Source organism: Nelumbo nucifera, chromosome 2 (assembly GCF_055504915.1).
Source record: "Nelumbo nucifera cultivar China Antique chromosome 2, China Antique-T2T, whole genome shotgun sequence".
Taxonomy (NCBI): Eukaryota; Viridiplantae; Streptophyta; class Magnoliopsida; order Proteales; family Nelumbonaceae; genus Nelumbo; species Nelumbo nucifera.
This window is the reverse complement of record NC_142650.1, coordinates 26,382,123-26,404,403: the sequence shown is the minus strand read 5'-3', so window position 1 is coordinate 26,404,403 and position 22,281 is coordinate 26,382,123. Positions and strand designations below refer to the sequence as shown.

Here is a 22,281-nt window from a genome sequence, read left to right as displayed (position 1 = left end):
TTTTTTGGTTCTGTAGATAATAGATAAAAAACATACATCCAAGATTATATGTCCTTGTGATAAACTCTTTTCATCCATTCTCTTTTTAGGTCACTGAGAAGATACTCAACAACAAGGAGTTGGAATTATACAAGTGGGATGGTGATCTTTCTGAGCTTTTGCAGAATGTGAGAGAGAAGCTCAACAAAGTTGCTGAGGTAAGTTCTTTGCTACTGTCCTTAATTCTTCTGTCAATTACCTTTTGTATGTGAGGTTTCTGTACTAGCAGACCATTCATGTTATTTAGAGCAAATATATATACAAGTTATATACAGTTCTAGCTCTAGTCTATATATTTACCAAATGTTCCTGGTTTTACTCGGGGCTGGTCTAGAGAAGAGAAAAACCATTGTTTGGAAGAAACTGAAAGATCGTTTGAGTACTCTGGAGAGATCCTGCATTTGATATTATCATGATCTGCAAATCCGTTCAACATTTCTGCTATCAGGATCATGTGCATGTAATATGATGGCACAAGCTTTAGTATTCTGTTTATGCTTTCTCTTTTTTCTCTCTCCCGTTTATTTCAGTTTGTCCTTTGTGCATAAGAACTTAAATAATAAAGTAATGATATAATGAAATAGAATAATTCTCTTGGCAGCTTTCAACTGTTTTAGTCTCCTCTTAATTTTAATTTCTGTGTAAGCATGAAAGTTGCTCCTTTGTGGATAAGAACTTACATATGTGATATAATGAAATAGAATGATTCTCATGGCAGCATCTTGAAATATCAAAGGCACTGTAATATGGGAAATAATTGTGTATGGGATCTATCATTTTCAGTTTCAGTCATTTGATCTGACTGACCTAGTAGCATGTGAGGTTTCTGGTTGGCATGATTTAACCAGTTAAGCATTTTAAATTTTCGCTGAAGAATCGCACTGAGCCCACTGTTTCTGTATCTGGGCTTGGCATGTTCAACTCTACCCATTAATGATCAATTGTTTCTGTAAAAAGCTGCATGTTCCAGCGTTCCTAAGCATGTGTCCAACCAATTAATGCATTCCTGTCTAGGCCAGAATGGTTAATTGTTCATCTGGAGACACATTTTATGCCACCATCTACCTGCCAATATGCCATCTAGAGAGAGAATAGACTCACTGTCAATATGCAAGTTTGAACTATACAACCTGAGCCCAGCCTGAGTTTGGTTTACTAGTTTAACGGTTTAACCTAAACCTGGTCTGACTGGAATTGGGTCGGACTAGGACAGTGTTGGGCAACTTGGAGACCGGTGCCTTCTAAGTTCTCACTCCTGTGATTCGCCAAAGCCCTAAACCCCACTTGGCATGAGAGTTTGTCCGAGCAAAATTAGCTGTCCAAACTTGTAATTTTTGAATATAGAGAATCCATGAAAGAACTACTAGTTTTTGTATGTCGCAACGACTTTGATCTGAAATACATCCTAGTGAAAACTGGAAAAGATACTTGGGTCGCTTAGACTTGTTTATGTAGTAACATTTCAGCAAAACGTAAGAGGTGTTTATCAAACCCTTTCAAGCACTCACTATGGTGAGATTTGGCAATGCCATTTTCTGAGAAAATGGTGGCACGTAGGCGTCACATAAGAGAAGACGGTGCTAAAAATAGTGCTCTCTTGTTTAATACCGTTTTTTCAGAAGCAGTGCTTACAACTCCACATGCCCAGCATCTTTTTTATGAGAAGAGGGTGCAATGTTCCCAGCACCAATGCCAAACACCTACTATATTACTACCACTTTAGGACTGGCAAATTATCAGCTTAGGGTAGGGGTGCTTAACAATAACCGGAAAACTGAACCAAAAAATCTGATTAGTTAAATTGGTCGATTCGGTCAGTTTGGTGTTTTTTAAAAACCACTGATACTGGTTTGAGTTCAGTTAACTAAAAGAAAAACAGGTGGTTAACTGAGCTGATCGGTGTGTATATACCTAGTTGTTTGGCAACAAGGTGTTGCACAAGCAATCCGTTTCTTGAAAAATTGAGAATGTCTTGGAAAACACAAACAACAGATTCCACTAAAAATGCAGAAAAATGGGGATGTAGGCTGATGGGGCGTTTAAAGTGATTTGCATTACAACTGTGTGACATCTCAAGTAGTCAATTTTTTAAAATTTCAATATCAGAATCACTCAGGCAGTTCAAGAAACACCATTTTGATGTTTCAAGAAACCCCTCCTTTCCCAAATTCCAAGGCTAATCATTACAGAACATTTTTTAAGAATCAAGAGTGCCAAATGTGATTTTCTAGCTGATTCTGTTTATTTATTGATGTGGCACATGACACCAAACACCCACTATATCTAATGCACATATATAAATAAAAAGACATAAGTTGACTTGTATAATCAAATTTAAGCTCCAAAATCAAGGCAAGTGTAGAAAATTATTTATTTATAATAAATTATATATATTTATAGTACTTATATTATATCTTTATATATTTATTTATAATATATATTGTAAACATAAAAAACTGAGAAATGGACCAGTTAACTCACGGTTTGATGAATCTAAGCATAAACACCTCTACTCAGGAGTAATCATTGTTAACCCGGTCTGCAAATTTCCAGGCTTGGGCCTCGGTCCAATACTCCAGGTCCACTCCAGGCCTAGCCCAGGCCGCAATATATTTAGTGTATTAAAAGATATAGGCCCAAAACCCGGCCCAGCCCATGCTCACCCCTCTGGGGGCCTGGGGCAAGTGCCAAGTGGGCAACCTTTTCATCTTCTTCTTTACATGACAGATGACACTCTCTCGTCTTCGTCGGTGAGATGAGAGAGTCCGTGAGTCACTTCTGACGTGGCAGCATCTGAAGTGGGCTAGCCGGAGAATTCCGGCGAGTTCAAACACATATGATACGAGTTGGGTCTTTTCATTACATGTGGCTCCTTAACGCCTCGTTAGTGTCTTTTCCAAGTCTCGAAAGATAGAAAGAACATTGGCTCGTTCCTTTACTCTCAAGTCTCAATCGTGTATCCGTTTTCATTGATGGCTCGGTTCGGACTTCGGACACAACCATTTGATCGTGCTTAGATGGAATGGGTTCCATTGGTGGGCGTGGGCCTCTGTATGTCGCCGCCATGGATCAATGTCCTCGTCCTCAGTCCTCATCAGTCCTCACGCCCATGAATGAATGTTTCTTCGAAATCTATCCCTATAAATGAACACATACAGAGAAAGAAACTACCACAGTCTACAGCGATCGGTTTTAATGGCTTCCAAGGTGGAGATGGTTAAATCAGTCTCATTTCTCCTGTTCTCGCTTGCTGTCTTCCTCACTTCCTCACAAGCCAAGTCCATCATTCAGCAACCTCAGCCTTCCAGATCTTTCAGTCTGAAGATCCAAAACACCCAGGTACCAGACATCAAATCAAGAACACCCCCTTTTTATCTCTTTCTCTCCCTTCGTTCTTTGCTTATCTCTTCTGTTTGCTTTCTCTACAGAGTCTGAGGAGCTGCTCTTATACAGTGACCATAAGAACCAGCTGCTCCTCAACATCATACACTCGAGACAGAATTAGTCTCGCTTTCGGCGACTCTTTTGGTAACCAGGTTTGTACTGCCGTGCCGATCGATCATTCTTCTGTTTCTCTTAATCTTCTTCTCTGCTGGGATCAGGAACTAACACCAACCCATTAAAGAAAACTGAATTTCGAGCAATGGGTACCTTTACTAAACAGAATCTAATGATGGCAATTAGGTGTACGTTCCGAGGCTGGACGATCCATCGACGGGAACGTTCGAAAGGTGTTCGACGGATGCGTTCAAGATAAGCGGACCCTGTACCTACCAGATCTGTTATCTGTATCTGTTCAGGACGGGTTACGATGGTTTGAAGCCGGAGTCCGTGAAGATCAGTGGCTCCTATGTTAAGACTGTCACATTTTATTACGACACTTTCATTCCTAACGGAGTTTGGTTCGGATTCAATCTCTGTAACGATATTTCTACCTCTGCTGCGATGTAGTATAGTAGCATAGTACTGCACGATACTGCCCCATGTAATTAATTGTTATGGTTGTTGTTTGAGTAAATTAGTCCACACTACACAAACTCTGCAACAGGCTGCTTCTGGTGCCCTATCTCTTTTGCTTCTGAGCTTTCTACTAATCTGAGTTTTCTCCCAATCTTCTTTAAATAAAAGAAACTTCTCCTTTTTGAAGGAAGCTTGTTTCTTTTTCTGTGGGATCAAATTCTTGGCCTATGTCAGTTTTTGCCATGTTTTCCTTCTTTTTTGAAAATATCTACATTGAACTGTGTTTATCAAGATGCTGTTTGGTATGGAGCCATTTTCTCAAGAGACGCGTCAGGCATTTCAGGTGGTTTCTTGAATTCACTTTTAAGTTTTAGCTCGATTTCTGTTAAAGTCACTTATATTGTTATTTTTTAATGTTCGAAATCGGATTCAGTCAATCAGTCCCTGTGGGTAGTGTTTTCACTTTTCACCTGGCGCCTAGGTGTTTTGAAACAGGAATAAATTAATAGAAATAAATAATAGAACTTTAGAGCTTGCACTGGATTCAGGGTTGTTTGGTTCTTGGAAATAGGGCTCTAGAATTGGAATCCTACCGTTTGGGTTGGCAGAATGGAATCCCATTCCAACTCAGGGTCTAGTGGCATTCCCCCCGTTTGAGGTAACAACCATTCCTTCCCTAACCATTGGGAATAAGAATCGGACCATTTTTATTTATTCTCGATTCTCTCTTCTAATCCAAACAGGCAGAGGAATAAACAATTCGGATTCCAATTCTAATGGATTTTATAGTTTCAATTTGGATTTCTATTCTATTCTGATTCCAACTATAAACCAAATGGACCTTCAGTTTTACTAAACTAAGGCTGCCAATGGATCAGATCGATTCAGAAAAAATTTATCTGATCTTATCCCATAAAAGAAATCTGATCAATCTGAATCCGATAAGAATTTGTCGAATTTTTAAGAGTATGATTCGAATTAGAATTTGAATATCTTATCGAATATTCGATTCAATTAGAACTGTTATAAAAATTCAATAATATAATATAAATATTATATGATTTAAATAATATAATAATATAATAAATAATTCATAATATATAATTATATAAATAATATATAACATTTCATAACCAACAGACCGGATCAGGTCATGGTGGATCAGATTGGGAAAACAGATCAACGTTTTCGGTCTGATCTGATTTATTAGAAATTTAGAATCAAGGGAGATATCCGAATATGGCTGATCTGACTTATTTGCAACCCTGTAAAACCGTTGTTGGATGCCAAACACCACTCAAATAAGTAATTTGGTTTCAATCCAACTCTAGATGGCACACTCGGTGAGCACACTCATTTTTCTATTTCTCCTATGCCCGTCTTTGGACTCCGGATCTCTTGCCCACGCCTACCCACAATACACCACCTCCCGTGAATTGGGAACACTCCCTGTATAATACTATGTAGAAGATGAGATGTTCTCCATGTGTGGCTGCGATAAACGTGGGTAGGGTTCTTGTAGGTCGGAGATCTGGGCTCCCGTCTTTGCGGTTCTAACCCTTTTTATCAAATTTACCCAAACCCACCTAGCTTTAATTGTGAATAGGGGTGTCAACGGTATTCGAAAATCCGATTTTGAATTCGATATTCGACATTAATCGAATCGAATTTGGATAATTCGAATATCTAAATGGTCGAATTCGGATATCATATTTTTACCGAATAGTTAATTGGATTCGAATTCGGATATGACCTAATTCGATTCAATAAATATTCGAATTCGACTGATTATTTAATTCTTATGTATAATACATATAATAATTAAGTTATATAAATAATTTATATATGTATATACTTTATATCAATAAAATATTTATTTTATATATTTATTAATTATCTAAAATAATTAATTAATCAAATTCGAATCGAATTGGATATTCGCATATTTAATCGGATTCAAATTCGGATATCAGATTTTCTAATCGAATTCAAATTCGGATATTGCTGATCCGGTTCGAATTCGATCCGTTTACACCCCTAATTGTAAATCAACAAAACTCCACCTATAAGAGGATGGACTAAATTTGGGAGTTTCGATCTCCTCCTCACAGAGCGCGCCTCACATTGAACTCACGACACATTTCAACCATGCATTGGAACATCTTAGTAATTATAAATTTTTATTCATGGGGAATTGTTTCCTATGCATGATGAAACATGTTGTGAGATCGGTGTGAAGTGCATCCCGTGAGGACAGATCTGAACTCTAAATTTAGTCCTCTCTCTCTCTCTCTCTCTCGCTCGCTCGCTCTCTCTATTTAACCCAACCTGTTGAACCCACCCAACCCACCTAGTATCTAATCCATCCAACCCACCCATTTACTTGGCGGGTTGTGTGATCAACCCATCACCCAAGCCACCCATTTAAATGGGTTGGGTTGGGTTGGGTTGTGGATAATCATTGGGTAGGGGTGGCAATTGGGCGGATTGGGTTGGGTTTGGTTTCGGTTGAGTTTCAACCTCTCATCTAACCCGTCAACCCATTAATGACCCAATTATATAAAATTAAATGGGTTGGGTTCAACCCAAACCCGCTTTAACCCAATCCAATCCGTCCAAAGCCATAAATCTTATATTAATGGACTTAAAAAGCAAACTCTCTCTATCTTAACAAATAAGTTGGATGTAGCCTGGTGGTTATTGTATTATTATTTACATAAGTGGTGAAGGTTCAAATCACATTACATGCATGTTATTTTTACATAAGCGGCAAAGCCATTTGACTATGTTCGGATTTCGGGTTTGACCGAACCACTTAAGTTCAAACCATTTAGACCAACTTAAACCACTTAGGTTCAAGGGTGGTTGAACCATTTAGATTTGGATGAATCCGGTCGGACCGGACCGGTTCAGTCAATGGTGGATTGACTTGGACCGGACCATATTAGGTCTCTACACAGGGTCGGGACCAAACTGTCTGACCCGAACTGGGTCAATGAAGCTAAATCGGATCGACTCGGATTCGGGTCGGGTCGTGTGGATAGGCAAAGCACGCGGAGGTCGAATCATCCCACCAAAAACCGCTTCGGATTCGGGACAACCCAAATCGACTTGTACTGAGTCGGGTTGAAGTGTGCGAATATTGGTTGGACCAGATGGCCCAAATTGGACAGAGCAAGCGGCACCAAACCATCCCGCCCAGGGGCTATTTCGGATTTGCGTTGACCCGGATCGGGTCAGACTATGTTGAACTGATCCGGACTCGGGTCAAATTGATTTGGCTTTATGTTGGGTGAAGTGTATTGATTCAAGACAAAACTAAATTTAGTCAATTATTAATAGAAAATTAATGCGTTAATTATAAATTATTTAATTCAAATGAAGAAATTAAAAAAAAAAAGATAAGGAATTAATACTTATGTCTATAATGGTTAACCCAATGGTAGGGGTGGCAATTTTTAACCCAACTCGTTGAACCCGCCCATTTACTTGGCGGGTTGTGTGATCAACCCATCGCCCAACTCACCCTTTTAAATGGGTTGGGTTGTGGATAACCATTGGGTTAACCATTATAAACATAAGTATTAATTCCTTAGCCTTTTTTTCATTTTCTTCATTTGAATTAAATAATTTATAATTAATGCATTAATTCTCTATTAATAACTGACTAAATTTAGTTTTGTCTTGAATCAATACACTTCACCCAACATAAATCCAAATCAATTTGACCCAAGTTCGGACCAGTTCAACATAGTCTGACCCGATCTAGCATATACTGATATCGGTCAACCCAAATTCGAAATGGACCCTGGGCGAGATGGTTCGGTGTCGCTTGCTATGTCCAATTTTGGGTCGTCCGGTCCAACCAATATGCACACACTCTGACCCGACCTGATACAAGTCGATCCGGGTCGACCCGAATCCGAAATGGTTTTGGGCGGGATGATTTGGCCTCCGCGTGCTTTGCCCGATCTGGACTGTCCATCCGACCAATATCCATTCGCACCAACCCGAATTCGACCAACCCGATTTAGCTACATTGACCCAAACTGGGTCAATAAGTCCGGTCCCGACCCCATGCACAAACCTGATATGGTCCGGTCCAAGTCAATCCACCATTGACTAAACCAATCCGGTCCGACCGGATTACAGATCTAAACGATTCAACCACCCTTGAACCTAAGTGGTTTAAGTTGGTATGACCGGTTTGAACCTAAGTGGTTCGGTCAAACCCAGAATCCAAGCATAATTAAATGGCTTCGCCGCTGTGTAAAAGTAACATGCATGTAATGTGATTTGAACCTTCACTACTTATGTAAATAATAACTACAATAACCACCAAGCTACAACCAACTTATTTGTTAAGAGAGAGAGAGAGAGTTTGTTTTTTAAGTCCATAAATATAAGATTAATGGGTTTGGGCGGGTTGGATTGGGTAAAAGCGGGTTTGAGTTGAACCCAACCCATTTAATTTTATATAACTGAGTCATTAATGGGTTGGCAGTTAGATGAGTTGGATTAAAACTCAACCCAACCCAACCCGCTCAATTGCCACCCCTAATCTATCTATCTATCTATCTATATATAATATAAAATTAATGTTGTCATTAGTGATAGAAATAAAAAACAAAAGAAAATAGAACTGGTATTTGAACTGGGTCAAATGGTTCAGTTCAACCGGTTGGATCACCAAACCAATTACAGGTTGAAAACATTGCCACAAGTCTCATTTTTTAGGGGGTGTTATGCAACAATAATGTTTTAGTATTCATTTGTTTCCACATTTATGCTCTTGAATTCTGGTTTCATTTTGAAATGCGAAAACAAGGCAGTGTTTGGTATTGGTGTTGCAAAGCCATTTTACCACCACATAAGCATTAAGTAGGGGTGTAAGTCGGGCATGCAACCTGGCTGGGAAGCCTGGGATTATGGTCAACCCAGGCTCAACCCTAAGATTTGGGCCTAAGGCCTGAGCTTGAGGTCAAGTCCAACCTTCCTAATTCCAGTTCAGTTTGCACTACAATTTGATGCACTTAGGTTAGGCTTGGGTTTGGGTTGATTAATTAACCCACTCTAAAATTAATATGTATGTATGCATTTGTGCAAATATGTATAGTCGGACTAGACTCAGGCTGGATTGGGCTGGATTTGGGCTACTTAAGGGCTAGGCCTGAGCCCATCCTTAGAACCAAAAATCCAAGTCCAGCTCGTGTAAAATTTTAGGCTAGGTCGTTCTAGGCTCAAGTTTAGCTTGGCCAAGTTACACCTCTAACGTTAAAGATCAAAATATCAATACACCCGATAGCAACAATTGGGTATTGGTGTATATTAATAAGACCGATGCTTTTGCTTTTTTGGTATATATATTTTTATTTTATCAGCATGAGAGGTGATGAGGGGAGATTTGGCCCTTTGGTGAAATTGTGACACCTGGCACCTCATGCAAACCAAGTGCAGTCTCTTGACAATTGGGCAGCTCGGGAAGCTCGAGCAGCTCGGCAGAGCTTGCCACAGCTTGCCACTTACAGATAGCTCGGCATGGCTCGCCACAGGCAGCTCGGTAGAGCTCGCCACAAGCAGCTCGGCATAGCTCGGGGAGATCGGGAAGCTAGGGGCAGCTCGGCATAGGCAGCTCGCCACAGGCAGCTGGCCACTTCGCAGGCAGCCTGGCGTCTTACGAAGAGCTCGCCACTTAGGGGCAGCTCGGCACTTACAGGCAGTTGGCCACTCCGCAAGCAGCCTGGCTTCTTACGAAGAGCTCGCCACTTAGGGGCAACTCGGCATTTACAGGCAGCTCGGTATAGGCAGCTCGCCACAGGCAGCTGGCCACTTCGCAGGCAGCCTGGTGTCTTACGAAGAGCTCGCCACTTAGGGGCAGCTCGGCACTTACAGGCAGCTCGCCACAGGCAACTGGCCACTCCGCAGGCAGCTTGGCGTCTTACGAAGAGCTCGCCACTTAGGGGCAGCTCGACACTTACAGGTAGCTCGGCATAGGTAGCTCGCCACTTAGGGGCATCTCAACGTATCGCAGGAAGATCTCCTGCCTGACAACCATACCTAACAGATTCGGAGACTTGCGCCCACGTCTCTCGCTAGGCGGCGCCGTGCTTGCCAGCCCTGAGAGCTGTCCCTTGACTGGCAAAGCCGTACTCTGCAGCAGCCGCCTGCACCCGCCACCTCAGCTCTGGAAGTAATGGTTGCGGCAAAGAGACAGAGGCGGTTACGCCTGACTTGACAGAGGCTGTTACGCCTAATTTGACAGGACACTACTATATAAGGACTCTGACCCCCGATGACAAGGGGGAGAGAATGAAAAAATGGAGGTAATCCTTGCTCTCTACCTCTCTCATTTCTCTCCAAGCTCCTTACAATCAGAATGCTAACTTAGGCATCGGAGAGTCCCCACCGGGAAAATACCCTCGGGTCCTCTGATTCAGTTCTCGCAGGTCCCTCAGCTCCCGCCGCCTGCAAAGGAGAGGAGATCACCTCATGCAGAGGGCAGTCGGGTTACGCTACACCAGGCAGTTCTTTACCAGGGAGCTCGTCTCCAAGTAGCTCACCACTAGGGAGCTCGTCACCAAGTAGCTCACCACCAGGGAGCTCATCTCCAGGTAGCTCACCACCAGGGAGCTCACCACCAGGGAGCTCATCACCAAGTAGCTCACCACCAGGGAGCTCGTCACCAGATAGCTCACCCCTAGGGAATTCGCCACCAAGGAGCTCCACCATCCTCTCCTGGGAGCAGGTCAAATGGCGAGGCACTTAGCCAAAAAAAATTGATACATCACAAAATATTGGTACGTGACCAGAAACGGTTACATCAAGAGGGATGCTTTCTATCATCCCAAACTTTCAAAAACCCCAACCCTATGTGTATCAGTGTATCCATGCACCACCATCAATGTTTAAAAACTGACCCAGAACTGGAACCGCTTTGGGCACTGGTTTCTGGGTCAACAGTTCAACTGTTTGGTTTGAATGAATGACCCATTCCAATTAAAAAATAAAATAATTAAAACAAAAAAACAGTCAAAACTGTTGTCCGAATCGAACAAGTTGCTGGTTCGACAACTTAAATCAACAGGTTGCTGACCAAGTCAACGGTTTTTTGACCAGGAACGAGTTAAGGGTGGAATTGCCTGAATGGTTCTTGGGCCAAACGGTCCGACTGTTTGAATCAACAAAGGTTTGAAAACACTGGCCTCCATGACCACGAATATGGATATCGTTTCAATATTTTGATCCTTGTAATCAAATACAAATATTTTGTATTCTTCTCTTTCTTATATTATGTAAAGGTGACTTTTGGAGGAAATATCATTTAGACATTTTTGGTCAAAGTGTTGTATGGACATTTTATCTAATGTGGTGCTTAAAAGTACTTATCTACAATAAATAAATTGTACTCTTATGCCCAAAATGTTTTTCTTGTTTTCTAATGCCTAAATCAAGTATACACAAGCACTCATGCAAACATTTCTACCGAACATCCTCTAAGTTGGTTTTGTTACAAAAACATTCGAATTGGTTGGAGACATAATTAGGCACACCGGGCTGGGCAACCTATCACGAGTGAACATATCAGTGTTCCCTACTCATTTGTATTATGAGTGAACATACCAGTGTTCCCTACTCATCTTTGTGATAGATTGCTCAACCTGATGTACATGATTTTGTGTCCGGCCCATTTGGTCTCATTCAAAAAACAATACATGCGTTTGGAACCATTCAAATAGTGATTCTAAAACAAAGCCAAATTTTATATATAATTTATGGAACATGATATTAAATAACTAAATAATAAACATTTAGGGATGTCAATTGACTAGTTTTGGGTTGGATCCAATCCAAACCGAAACTAATTAAATTGGATTTGAATGGCCCAATATAGAAATTGGGTTGGACTAGATCCAAATAAATTCGTCCAAACTCCTATCGGTTTGAGTTGGACTTAGTTCAAATATTCACAATAGAAACAAAAACCAGAACCGTTTTGTGTTTTACAGGGACTGGTTGATAGAGCATATGTGGGGGAAATTTTGAAAAACAGAGCTTTCTGAGATCAAGAAGATTAATAGTCTATCTTGAAGAAGATTAATCTATAAAATGAACAAATTAAAAAAAAAAAAACATTTTGTGAAGAAGCTTCAATTTTAATCAATGTTTTCAAAACCGACGATCGGATCGAAAAAATCGGGAACCGATCACTTGACTGATTCCGTTTTACCCCAAAACCGCGATTAGGCCAAAAAGCGTTGATTTGGTCTGTGAACCACTGACCCGGGCAGTCGATTTTTTATTTTTTGTCAGAGTGGGCCGTCCTCCATTCAGACCAAACGGTCAGACTGTTAAATCCAGTTTTAAAAACCTTGATTTTAATGTTCTGAATTTTCTTTATTTTAATATATTTTTGTAATTTTAATTTGAACTTCTATTAGGATGGTTGTTGGATTATATAAAAAAAAATTGATATTTTATTCGGTTTGAATTGGGTTGGATCCAATCCAGTGCATTTACATTTTAATGGATTGGATTTGGACAGGATTGGGTCCGGTCCATATGTAAATGGATTCACATTGGACTGGATCGGGTTGGACCAAATCCAGTCCAATTGACACCCCTATAAACATGTTCTTTAAATAAAGCTCAGTCCATAAATACAGGCAAAGCACATGACAAGAGTTATTAGATAGGCGTCTGTTTGCCAATCTGAAAGGCACCGAGATTTTCACTAGATTAATCCGGATGCAACTTTTACATGACCAACCTAACTAACATGCAACCGATCACTTGAATATAACTTACTACTATTAAAGGGGGCTAATGCGACTCCCTGATATACCTATATATTGCTTGTTAATTCCTCCAATTTTTACAGGAAACCATTACAGCCCCAAGAGATAATGGCCATTGTCGCTGAAGCACCAGGTTTTCTCCAGGTCTTCTCTGATGGGTCGGTAAAACGCTTTGCACCTGAAATCTCAGCTGCCTTGCCGGAACTGTCCAATGGATACAGATCTAAGGATGTGATAATTGACCCATCTAGGCCAATTTCTGCCAGAATTTTCCTTCCTGAAACCAAAAACTCCAACACTAGACTTCCAGTTTTAGTTTACTTTCATGGGGGTGGCTTCTGTATTGGCTCCACAACATGGTTTGGCTACCATCACTTCCTAGGAGACCTGTGTTTTACATCCCAGTCAATTGTAGTCTCTGTGGACTACCGCCTCGCACCAGAGAACCGGCTCCCCATAGCCTATGATGACTGTTACTTTGCACTTGATTGGCTCAGCACCCATATCTACACTGACCCATGGCTAGAGCAAGCAGACCTCTCCCGTGTGTTCCTCTCAGGCGACAGTGCAGGAGGAAACATCTCTCATCATGTAGCACTCCAAGTGATGAGGAACAGACCCAACTATGTTACAGTGGTGGGGCTATTGATTATTCACCCTTATTTTGGGAGTGAGAGGAGGACCGAGAGAGAGATGGCTGTTGAAGCAGCTGGGGATGTGGAGATGAACGACATGTTCTGGCGATTGAGCCTGCCAGAAGGGTCAAGCCGTGACCACTTCGCATGTAATTTTGAGATGGCAGAGCTGTCTAAGATTGGATGGCAGCAGTTTCCAGCAGTGACAGTTTTTGTGGCAGGTTTGGATTTTCTGAAGGAGCGAGGTGTTATGTATGCAGAGTTTCTGAAAAGGAAAGGAGTGAGGGAAGTAAAGTTGGTCGAAGCTGAAGGAGAGTCACATGTGTATCATGTGTTTCGCCCAGAATCTGAGGCAACTCGCTTGCTCCAGCAACAGATGAGTGAGTTCATGATTGATCCTAAGAGAAGGATATCTTCAAAGATAGGCTTGTAGTGGCACTGTTCACTTAGGTTACAAGTAATTACACAAACTAAAATCTCAGCACACCAGAATTTCTTGTGCTGTTTTAAATTTTATATGGAGAAAGTAAAACCAGTATAGCATCATGAAAGGAAGGGAACTCAATAATAAAAATTATTACACAATAAAGGTACTTGTTTAGATGAATCTTAAATCTCAAAATTGGTTTTAACTTTTTTTTTTATCCTAGACAACAAACAGAGATTCATCCACCAGATCTGACATGTACATACTCTTTAAGAGTCGAAACTACTCATGAATCCACCGACAAAGCCAGCTCCGTTGCAATTGCCGCATAAAATTTCTTTCTTACCTCTGCAAGGAATTTTATAAAGAGATTAATTTACTGCCATGATGACTGAGAACACATATCTATGCCCCAAATTTTGTACCAATTGCCAGGCTGGAAGCAAATTTGTGATCAATGCATCTAAAAGAGTAGGAAGAAAATGATGAGAAGGCATCCTTCCTGCCTCTTCTGTAAATGTCATGGATGAGAGGGTTGAGAATTAACCCACTATAAAGAAGTCCAAGCAAGGAAATATTCAGGCCACCTACATGGTTCAATATTTTATAAGTAGAAAACTTAACAGGGTAGCTCACCAATTAGCTAATAGGGCTAAGTCCCTTAATGAGGAGGTGGTTTGGTGGGCTGCCCCCTCTTTTTTGGATCGGGACAATGTAGTTTGGTATATTTCTTCATTTAAAGTTTTCTTCTATAAAAAAAGATATGGTTCAACAACCATAACCATAGTACCATACAATAGTCAATTCCTTCAGACAGCAAAACTTGCCAACAGTCAAAAATGATAGTTTAGAGAGGTCAGATGGTTAGCACCATCCAGAAAAGGTTTTAATGTCTGACCCATTCTATCACCTCGTTAGTACCAGAAGGATGCTTCTATGGTACATCTAGCATTTTTTGCATTAACCTGTCATGAAAAAGAGGTAATGGACAAACGTTCTTGTCTCCAGTATGGGAACCAACATTTTTAGCCAAAATCTTCATTTACAGTACCTATTAATTTCAGACTTTCAGTAAGGTTATGGCAGCCGTAATGATGGTAATACCTGCAAAGCCAACACAAACCACCAGCTTTAAACTGTCCATTGAAGTGGTCAACTGAATTTACTCCAGTACCTTTACATTGGGAACACAACACTGCACCTGGTAGTTAAATGGGAAAAAATATAAACCAGTGTAAGCAAACATTATTCAAGCTTTCGGTAAATAACAACCCAATGAAATGGATGCATATGAATAATTAGGTATTGATAAAAAGAACATTACCCAATGTTGGTCCCAGCTATCTGGGGTCTTGGGAGGGGTAGACTGGATATGGTCCTAAGTTTGCCATTTTTTTGCACAAATGATTGCTCTCAGACTCAAACCTGCATTCTCATGCTTGGCCGAGATTTTACCATTACACTGAGTAATGGCCCCTTTGTGCAAAAGTTATGAAGCATTCATGTCTGTATTAAATATTTTGAGAACAAAAATTAAATGTGGTTCATGTAAAGCAGGTATTTTCCACCATCAGTAGTTTTCTTTTTTCTTTTCCCCTATTTGGATAGACATGAATCATAAACAAGCACCACAATGCTAGACTGTGCATTCATCTCAGACATAAAGTGTGAATTAATGGGAAAACAAGGAATGGGTGTCATAATGTACCATACTTTATTCACTACTTCATGGTGTGGTCTGCAATTTTATTATAAGGAACTTCACTGCTTATTCATGGTAAACGTCAAAAATATTGCAAAAAGCTCTATATTCCTCCCTGCATCCCTCTGAATTGAACTCTTGCTTCCAATAGATGGTTACATCCTATTTATTAGCAGTGGTATAGATTGTATATCATTTGTGTAATTGTAAATGTAAGAAGCAACGTTTCTCCTCTTCATCAAGAGTCAAAAGAAATTTGTTCGGTAGATGTACATCATGCAAGTTTCTTGAGATAATGTATCATTTATTCACGAACTTTGAATTCACCTGATAACAAAACATTAAATATGTCCACCAATACTTCTAGGGCTTGCATTTGGCATCAGTATGACTCAAAACCAATGAGCTAGAAGCAATTAACAGAAAAGTAAACCAATACATAATTAGGAGGATACTAATAGAACTGTTGCAAACATTCTGTAATTTCCACAAACCCAAGACTATATTAGCATGAAATTTTGGTTAAAAGATACAAACAATAACCTAAATTTGCCTACCGTTTCCATCACAATCAGCACAGACTATGCTCTTTGATTTCGTGCTCTGATTACTACTGTCTGCAGCCTGTCAAACAAACTACTTATAAATCCAAAGAGAAAGAGAGAAGATAACAAAAAGCTCTAAGCTCTTACTACAGAAAGTCGAGAAGCAAAGCAATACACTCATTTTTCACAAACATATTAAAGAAAACCACGAAACAAGACTATAAATCACTGTGAAAACCACAAGTTCACTTGAAAGGAGTGAACCAAACTAGTATTTGAAGGTGAAAAACAGAAAGAGAGGACAAATCACGAACCTTGACCTCAATCGATTGAAGTCTAGCATTTCGAGAGTTTCGAAACACGACATCGACCCGAAGAACCTCTCGACCATTGGTAGCGCCGGTTAATAGCCCTAAAAGATTCAAATTCACAGACTTTAAGAAGAGAGAAGGGAATCATACTAATACTACGGTTTTAAGGTTTGGGAGTGGAAGAAGAGAAAGGATAGAATTGGAAATACCTGGTTTACTTGGAGATTTGAAGGAAGCAGCAGGCGAGAAGCAGAGGGCGTTCGCCATTTTAAAGAATCTGAATTCCCTTCTCTGTAGCTAATTCGATGCCCTGGAATGAATTTAAAATATTACAGAGAAAAGGAGATCACTCACTCCAGTCACTCCTCGAGTGTTCAGTTGGTGGTGGCAACGAATGATGGTCGATGGGTATTTAAAATACACAGATAAGGCTGTATCTGTCTCACCGGCACGTATCTTACCTATAAAACATCCTTGTACTTTATTATTCTACCATGGGTATTTCTGTAAATAACCCTCTTTACCGGGAAAGAACCACAGCCACTGGCCATGCTGAAGCCTGAAAGAAGAAATAAGGAGTGAGATTTTTCAGAAAAGGGAAAAACAAGGAGAAAAATCCAAAAATGGCGAGCGCTCTTTTCTCGACTTCTCTCTTTGTCTCTCCTCCGAGTAAGTATTCCTGTATTCGATTTTTAGGTTCTCTCTCTGATCTCTTTATAGTCTGACCTCTGTATGTGTATCCTGCGAAAACTGTAAATTATTAATTATGAGAGAAATTTTTAAATAATTCATTCCTTTTTCGTTCATGGATTGGATGTCGCAGATTGTGGTCTGTGTAAGATAGAATGTTCTGAGGAAAGAAAGAGTATCTAGTTTTAGTTCATTTAGCTGGGAATTATACCATATGAAGCAGATTATTTGTCATTTCAAATAGGTAGAGAAGTAAAAGGATATAGAAGGATTCTTCCGAGCTCGTTCTACGGAAATGTTGTACATCTCACGAGCTTGATAAGAAGAGAAGGTAGTCGCAGCTCTGGGAGATGTAACGTGGTCGCTTCAGTGGTTTGTATTACATCATCCTTCCATATTGACTGTTTATTTTCTATTTCAAGTTTTTAAAATTGTTGAGTCAATTTCATTGAGTCAATAAGAAAAATCTTTGACTGGAATATCTTTCTTAAGTGAAGGCACCAACTTGGGAATTCTTATTTGATCAGTGAGATCATGCGTCTATTTTGATTGGTTTCTCTGCGTGCTTGGCAGCTAGGTAGAAGGGTCAAGAAGAGAGAAACTGTGATCCCCGATCCAGATTATCGAATACCGGTTGTTTTACTGGGTGAGTGGCATAGGTTATACTGGCATTTTATCTGAGTTAGTACAAGTTACCGACACCTTTTAGGAAGTGAAATCTATTTTACTGAGAATTATGCTCCCAGGGAAGATCTAAGATCTAATTTCTCACTCCATCCAATAAACACCAGGATATTTTATATGTTATATAGAAGGATCATGGGGGATGATGGCACCCCAAGAATATTAAAAACTTAATAGGGAAGAACTAAAATACAATAAACAGAACAACTTTAGTAGTTCAACAGGCTATCCAGATGATTATATTATATTCCATTAACAAACAAGAAGATCACAATGAGGCAAATTCAACAATAATTCTAAGGAGAAACTCTCTTCCCAAGAATGATTCTTCCTCTCTGAAGCAACTTCCCAAGAGAAACATTCTTCAAACAATTTCTCATCTGACAAAAGAATCCCTACACCAAAACCCTTATAACAGTATAACCAAGGTTCGAAATTTCAGCACGAAATGCCCAATATTGGCACCTTGCCAAGACACCTTTTTTAAGACTAATCCCCAACCCCCCAACCCTCCCCCCCCCCCCCCAAAAAAAAAAAAAAAAAAAAAACTAAAAAAAAGTGATCCATGTGGTACAAAGTACCAATACACCCCTTCCGCCATATTGGGGTGTTTTGATACTTCGAACCTTGAATACAACCCTTTACACAGGATGCAAATTGTTAGAACCCCAAAACCTGTAAGAGGAAATACCCAGTAAGAAACTTATGAAACTCTCATATTCCACAAGGTCTCTCATGGAAGACCGTAAATCTTTTATAAAAAAGTATTCCAAAGTACATATTTAAAAATGCACAAGGAACCTTTTCCTTACACCATAAAAATATAAAAATTAAAAAAAAAAAAAATCAAGAGGAAGTGGCTTCAGTTTCCAAATAGGAAACTGCACAAAAGAGACTTACTTGGCTTGGAGTTCAATGCACAAAATTCAAGCATTTTTTAACATATTCTTTTGTCAGATGAGCATTATGATATAGGTAATATGATCTTCTGGTTTATATTTCTTGGTTTGGCCCATGGCTATGACCCCTAACTTTGTTTTTTTCAGTCATGATGCCTAACTAGAGCCTTGTTAGTTGAAATTTGACAGAAAACCTTCAAGTCTTGCAAGTAATACTGCCCTTTCTGTTGAAGTTGTGGTGTACTTATGTTGTATATTATGTCAAATTGTTAATATGAACAGGTTTATCTGGTGGGTTAGTGTATACAAATAATCTTCTGCCAGCTGCACCAATTGGTCTCCTTGGTTTGCTCCTATTATTCCAGGTAATGATAATGAAGACAGAAAAATTGTTCCCTATAAGATCCTTGCATAAAACAACCTTTCTATAGTTTTGTCCCACGTTATTATGTTTGATATCTATAACTTTTTGGCCCACTAAAAAAAGGAAGAGAATTTTTTGATACATATTCGTTGTTTTATTTATTTATTTTTTTTGATAAGTACATATTTGTTGTTTATGACATACAAATTGGATCTCCTTTCTTTGCACAAGAATCCTTCATTATGTTTACTTATCTTACAGTGAAAGGCAGATATTCTTGTGTTCCCTTTAATAATGTGATACAATTTCTAGTTCTTCCCCAAACTAACATGTTTATCTCCTGTTTTCAGACAACAAGAGTGAGATTCGTATTTGATGAAGATGCCCTGGTTTGTGCTCTCAATCATCTTAAAGCAGTCCCATCCTTAAACACATATGCACAAATGCAAGGGGTCTTGGACCATAGAGCTGAAAGGCTGAAGATCTAACATATTTGTTGCATTATGATTCTCTTTGGCATTTTAGAGCCTTTTCATAAATTTTGAATTGCTGTCTTCAGCTTCCAGTATCAAAACTTAGAGTAGCTAATCTCAAGTAGTTAATATAAGGTTTTGTTGATTTGCATTGAGTTGGATATAAGAACTTATGAGTAGTGCCCCATTTTATTCTTAGTTCATTATGTCCTGCCCACTAAAAGGGACTCAAGGAAACTTCAGTTGATTAAAGGATGGCAAAGCTTTCTCAAAACCTGAGACATTTTGATCATGTATCATGAAAACTTCAATACCAGACTGCACTCCCTTAATTTGAATAATATGATCCATGAGTTTTGAGTCATTTTCCACTCAGGTCTTTTTTTGTACTTGCATTGAATTTTGTCTCTAAACCTTGATGAAGAAAACTTGTATGGGTTTTTTATTTCTATTTCTTTTGATATCTGAAACTTGTCTTGATGAAGAAAAGTTACTTTTCTTACCACTAATTTGATCTGGTTGTTATTTTAGGAGGTAAAAATAGGTAATCAGCTTCAGGAGTCAGGTGAAAATGTCTTTGTTGGTGGACAGAATCGTTGGAAGTGAGTTAATTTCTTCTCCAAATAAAGGTTTGGGATAATTCTTTCTACCTTATATTTTTTAACATTCTACAGATATTCAACTTTTGTGAATTGGGAACTCTGGTGGCCGAACTTTCCAATCTTGGTGTATTTTAAGGAGACACAAACAAGGCCTGAAGGACAAGTACACTTCTTTCCTGTAATTTTTGTAAGTATCTAGATAAGCAAAGTATAAGATGCCTTTGTTGATTCTTCAAGTTTTGTTATTAGGCTACAGGCCTACAGATTTGATATCTTTATCTCCACAAGGAAGGATTTCATCTATTTTGTCTCCTCTTATTTTGTTTTCTTCTCATTTCACATAGAATGGCAAGCAACTTTATGATGTTATGGTTGAGCGAGCTGGTCCTTCTAAGACAAGTGGGCCCAAGAATTCTTGAAGGTTTGTACTTTGTTTTCTGAGCTATTGTGCCATGTCTCAGACTGAATGTGTTAAGATTTGGGATATGGAGTTACTAGGATTTTAATCGTTTGTCATGTTAGATTTTACAAATTGAGAGATGTGGTATCTAAGTATGTTTAACAAACTTTACATAAAAAATATACAGAACAATTTCATGATCCAGTTGATCTAACTATGATTATATCTGATCTGAAAATGTTTGGACTTTGGGTGGTTTGGAAAATGAGCACGTGTTGCTTTTCTAGACTTTCAACATTTCAAAATAACAAAAATCAAAAGCGATGAACATCTAAAATCATCTCTATCATGATGAATTAATACATATGTTCTTTTACTTTCACTTAAGTAACCTTATATATTCAAAATGTGGAATAATATGGTTATAGGTTAGATAGAACAGTTGATTGCCACAATTTTTTTTTTTTTTTTTTTTTTGAAGAATAAGAAGAAGAAGCACAGCATTCATTTCAGAAGCAAAATAGGGGGGGTCCTGTACATGAGAGGATGTACAGGACAGCACATACAAAAAGCCCAAAGAAACCCCCAAAATTACAATGGCAAAGAGTTTCCACTATAAAAAAGAGTAACATAGTGACAGAAAGTAATTATCTGGCCAAAGGTTTTTTATCATTCTTCCAAAACCAGTCTCTCAATGGATAAGATAGTATAATTTTCATGGTTTTCATCTTCACAAAGAAAGTGGCATTTGTTTCTTCAGTTTCTAATTCCTTGCTTTTATGTTAGATATGTTCATCCTTCTTAGGACAGAAGTTGGACATTGTGGATGGTTGACAGTTGCATGAAGGAATTTTTAGGAACATTTCCCTCAACCTTCTGTTTCTCCAAACATAGCCTCTATTCCAAGCGTGGCACCAATTTTTTTTATCAGGTTTCTGTTGGCACAGCAAAAGTCATTGATTCTAGCTAAATCCAATAACAAATATGTCCTATTTTGTATGAAATGTTCTCTGGTTGCATGACTTTTCCATCATTAATAAATTCACAAGTTTCCATGAGAAATACTTTCTTGCACCAAGCAATAAAGGATTTGCAGTAACACCAATACTATCTTCTCTCATGGCTCTTTTTTCTCTCCCTTGCAGATAGAGACTGATTATTCTGGTTACTTATTGATTCTGCATTCCAGTCTATTGGACATCGTCTGTCTTTTTTGCCAACAGAAAAATCCATTGAATTCTGCATACTACAGATGTACTACATGTGCACTTTAATTTTGGTTCACTCATTCAATGAAGCTGATAAACACTAATAGATGCACTTTGTATGTACTAGATGTAGTCCTTTAGTCTTCAAGTTTCTTTGCACATATTAAATGAAGCTGAAAGACATTTATAGATACCATGATTCCAAGCCTCTTCCCCCTTTACGTGGCAGATGGTTCTACCCTTCAAGGAGTTCACTTGAACAACAACCACATAAATTAATAGGGAGAAAGTACATGAAGCCCCCCACCCTTACTTGGTAGTTAGATAATAAACATCTGTTTAGAGTATTCATGCTAAGATGTGCCACTAGTCATGTTGGTGTTTGCTTGCAGACATACACATTTTTAAACCCATGGATTGTAGTTGTACTTGTACAAATAAAAGAATGTACAATGCAAAACCTCGTATATTGTATTTCTAAACCTTTGTATTTGTACTGTACATATTTGTATTTGCACTCTTTCCATATTGAGCCTTAGTGGAAACA

The 22,281-nt window shown here is 39.0% G+C and overlaps 4 protein-coding genes across 7 annotated transcripts; 3 read left to right on the top strand and 1 right to left on the bottom strand.

The window, feature by feature from the left end:
• The first annotated feature begins 3,017 nt into the window (after positions 1-3,017).
• LOC104595381 (embryo-specific protein ATS3A-like) lies at positions 3,018-4,338 on the top strand. Its single transcript, XM_010256087.3, has 3 exons — positions 3,018-3,378; positions 3,468-3,575; positions 3,724-4,338. The coding sequence occupies exons 1-3, from the start codon at positions 3,184-3,186 to the stop codon at positions 3,988-3,990; spliced, it is 570 nt and encodes a 189-aa protein (XP_010254389.1). The 5' UTR covers positions 3,018-3,183; the 3' UTR covers positions 3,991-4,338.
• An 8,355-nt stretch (positions 4,339-12,693) lies between these two features.
• LOC104595380 (putative carboxylesterase 17) lies at positions 12,694-14,095 on the top strand. The gene has a single exon (XM_010256086.3). It carries the CDS (start codon positions 12,903-12,905, stop codon positions 13,860-13,862), a length of 960 nt encoding a protein of 319 aa, XP_010254388.1. The 5' UTR covers positions 12,694-12,902; the 3' UTR covers positions 13,863-14,095.
• Positions 13,891-16,813, bottom strand: LOC104595379 (protein BUNDLE SHEATH DEFECTIVE 2, chloroplastic-like). 2 transcript variants are annotated; one of them, XM_010256084.3, is made up of 5 exons: positions 16,624-16,813; positions 16,418-16,515; positions 16,116-16,182; positions 14,908-15,057; positions 13,891-14,204 (listed from the first exon to the last, which is right to left on the bottom strand). In XM_010256084.3, exons 1-5 carry the CDS (start codon positions 16,679-16,681, stop codon positions 14,143-14,145), a joined length of 435 nt encoding a protein of 144 aa, XP_010254386.1. In that variant the 5' UTR covers positions 16,682-16,813; the 3' UTR covers positions 13,891-14,142. The 2 variants fall into 2 exon arrangements, with proteins under 2 accessions (XP_010254386.1, XP_010254387.1); XM_010256085.3 differs by having other exon boundaries at positions 14,961-15,057.
• A 114-nt stretch (positions 16,814-16,927) lies between these two features.
• Positions 16,928-22,216, top strand: LOC104595378 (uncharacterized). 3 transcript variants are annotated; one of them, XM_010256081.3, is made up of 9 exons: positions 16,928-17,083; positions 17,349-17,476; positions 17,678-17,750; positions 18,970-19,052; positions 19,402-19,440; positions 20,056-20,126; positions 20,199-20,313; positions 20,471-20,547; positions 21,672-22,216. In XM_010256081.3, exons 1-8 carry the CDS (start codon positions 17,038-17,040, stop codon positions 20,543-20,545), a joined length of 630 nt encoding a protein of 209 aa, XP_010254383.1. In that variant the 5' UTR covers positions 16,928-17,037; the 3' UTR covers positions 20,546-20,547; positions 21,672-22,216. The 3 variants fall into 3 exon arrangements, with proteins under 3 accessions (XP_010254383.1, XP_088754872.1, XP_010254384.1); XM_088898746.1 differs by having other exon boundaries at positions 21,964-22,091; XM_010256082.3 differs by lacking the exon at positions 21,672-22,216 and adding an exon at positions 21,313-21,450.
• The last annotated feature ends 65 nt before the right edge of the window (positions 22,217-22,281 follow it).

Excerpts from the sequence above, each read along its gene's own strand:
- LOC104595379 (XM_010256084.3), bottom strand. The coding sequence starts at position 16,681 with ATGGCGAACGCCCTCTGCTTCTCGCCTGCTGCTTCCTTCAAATCTCCA. Across the intron at positions 16,183-16,417 it reads TTCAATCGATTGAGGTCAAG|GCTGCAGACAGTAGTAATCA; the intron begins GTTCGTGATTTG and ends TTTGTTTGACAG. Across the intron at positions 14,205-14,907 it reads TGAAAGTCTGAAATTAATAG|AGGTAAGAAAGAAATTTTAT; the intron begins GTACTGTAAATG and ends AATTCCTTGCAG.
- LOC104595381 (XM_010256087.3), top strand. The coding sequence starts at position 3,184 with ATGAACACATACAGAGAAAGAAACTACCACAGTCTACAGCGATCGGTT. Across the intron at positions 3,379-3,467 it reads TGAAGATCCAAAACACCCAG|AGTCTGAGGAGCTGCTCTTA; the intron begins GTACCAGACATC and ends CTTTCTCTACAG. Across the intron at positions 3,576-3,723 it reads GCGACTCTTTTGGTAACCAG|GTGTACGTTCCGAGGCTGGA; the intron begins GTTTGTACTGCC and ends GATGGCAATTAG.
- LOC104595380 (XM_010256086.3), top strand. The coding sequence starts at position 12,903 with ATGGCCATTGTCGCTGAAGCACCAGGTTTTCTCCAGGTCTTCTCTGAT.
- LOC104595378 (XM_010256081.3), top strand. The coding sequence starts at position 17,038 with ATGGCGAGCGCTCTTTTCTCGACTTCTCTCTTTGTCTCTCCTCCGA. Across the intron at positions 17,084-17,348 it reads TCTCTTTGTCTCTCCTCCGA|GTAGAGAAGTAAAAGGATAT; the intron begins GTAAGTATTCCT and ends CATTTCAAATAG. Across the intron at positions 20,314-20,470 it reads ACTTCTTTCCTGTAATTTTT|AATGGCAAGCAACTTTATGA; the intron begins GTAAGTATCTAG and ends CATTTCACATAG.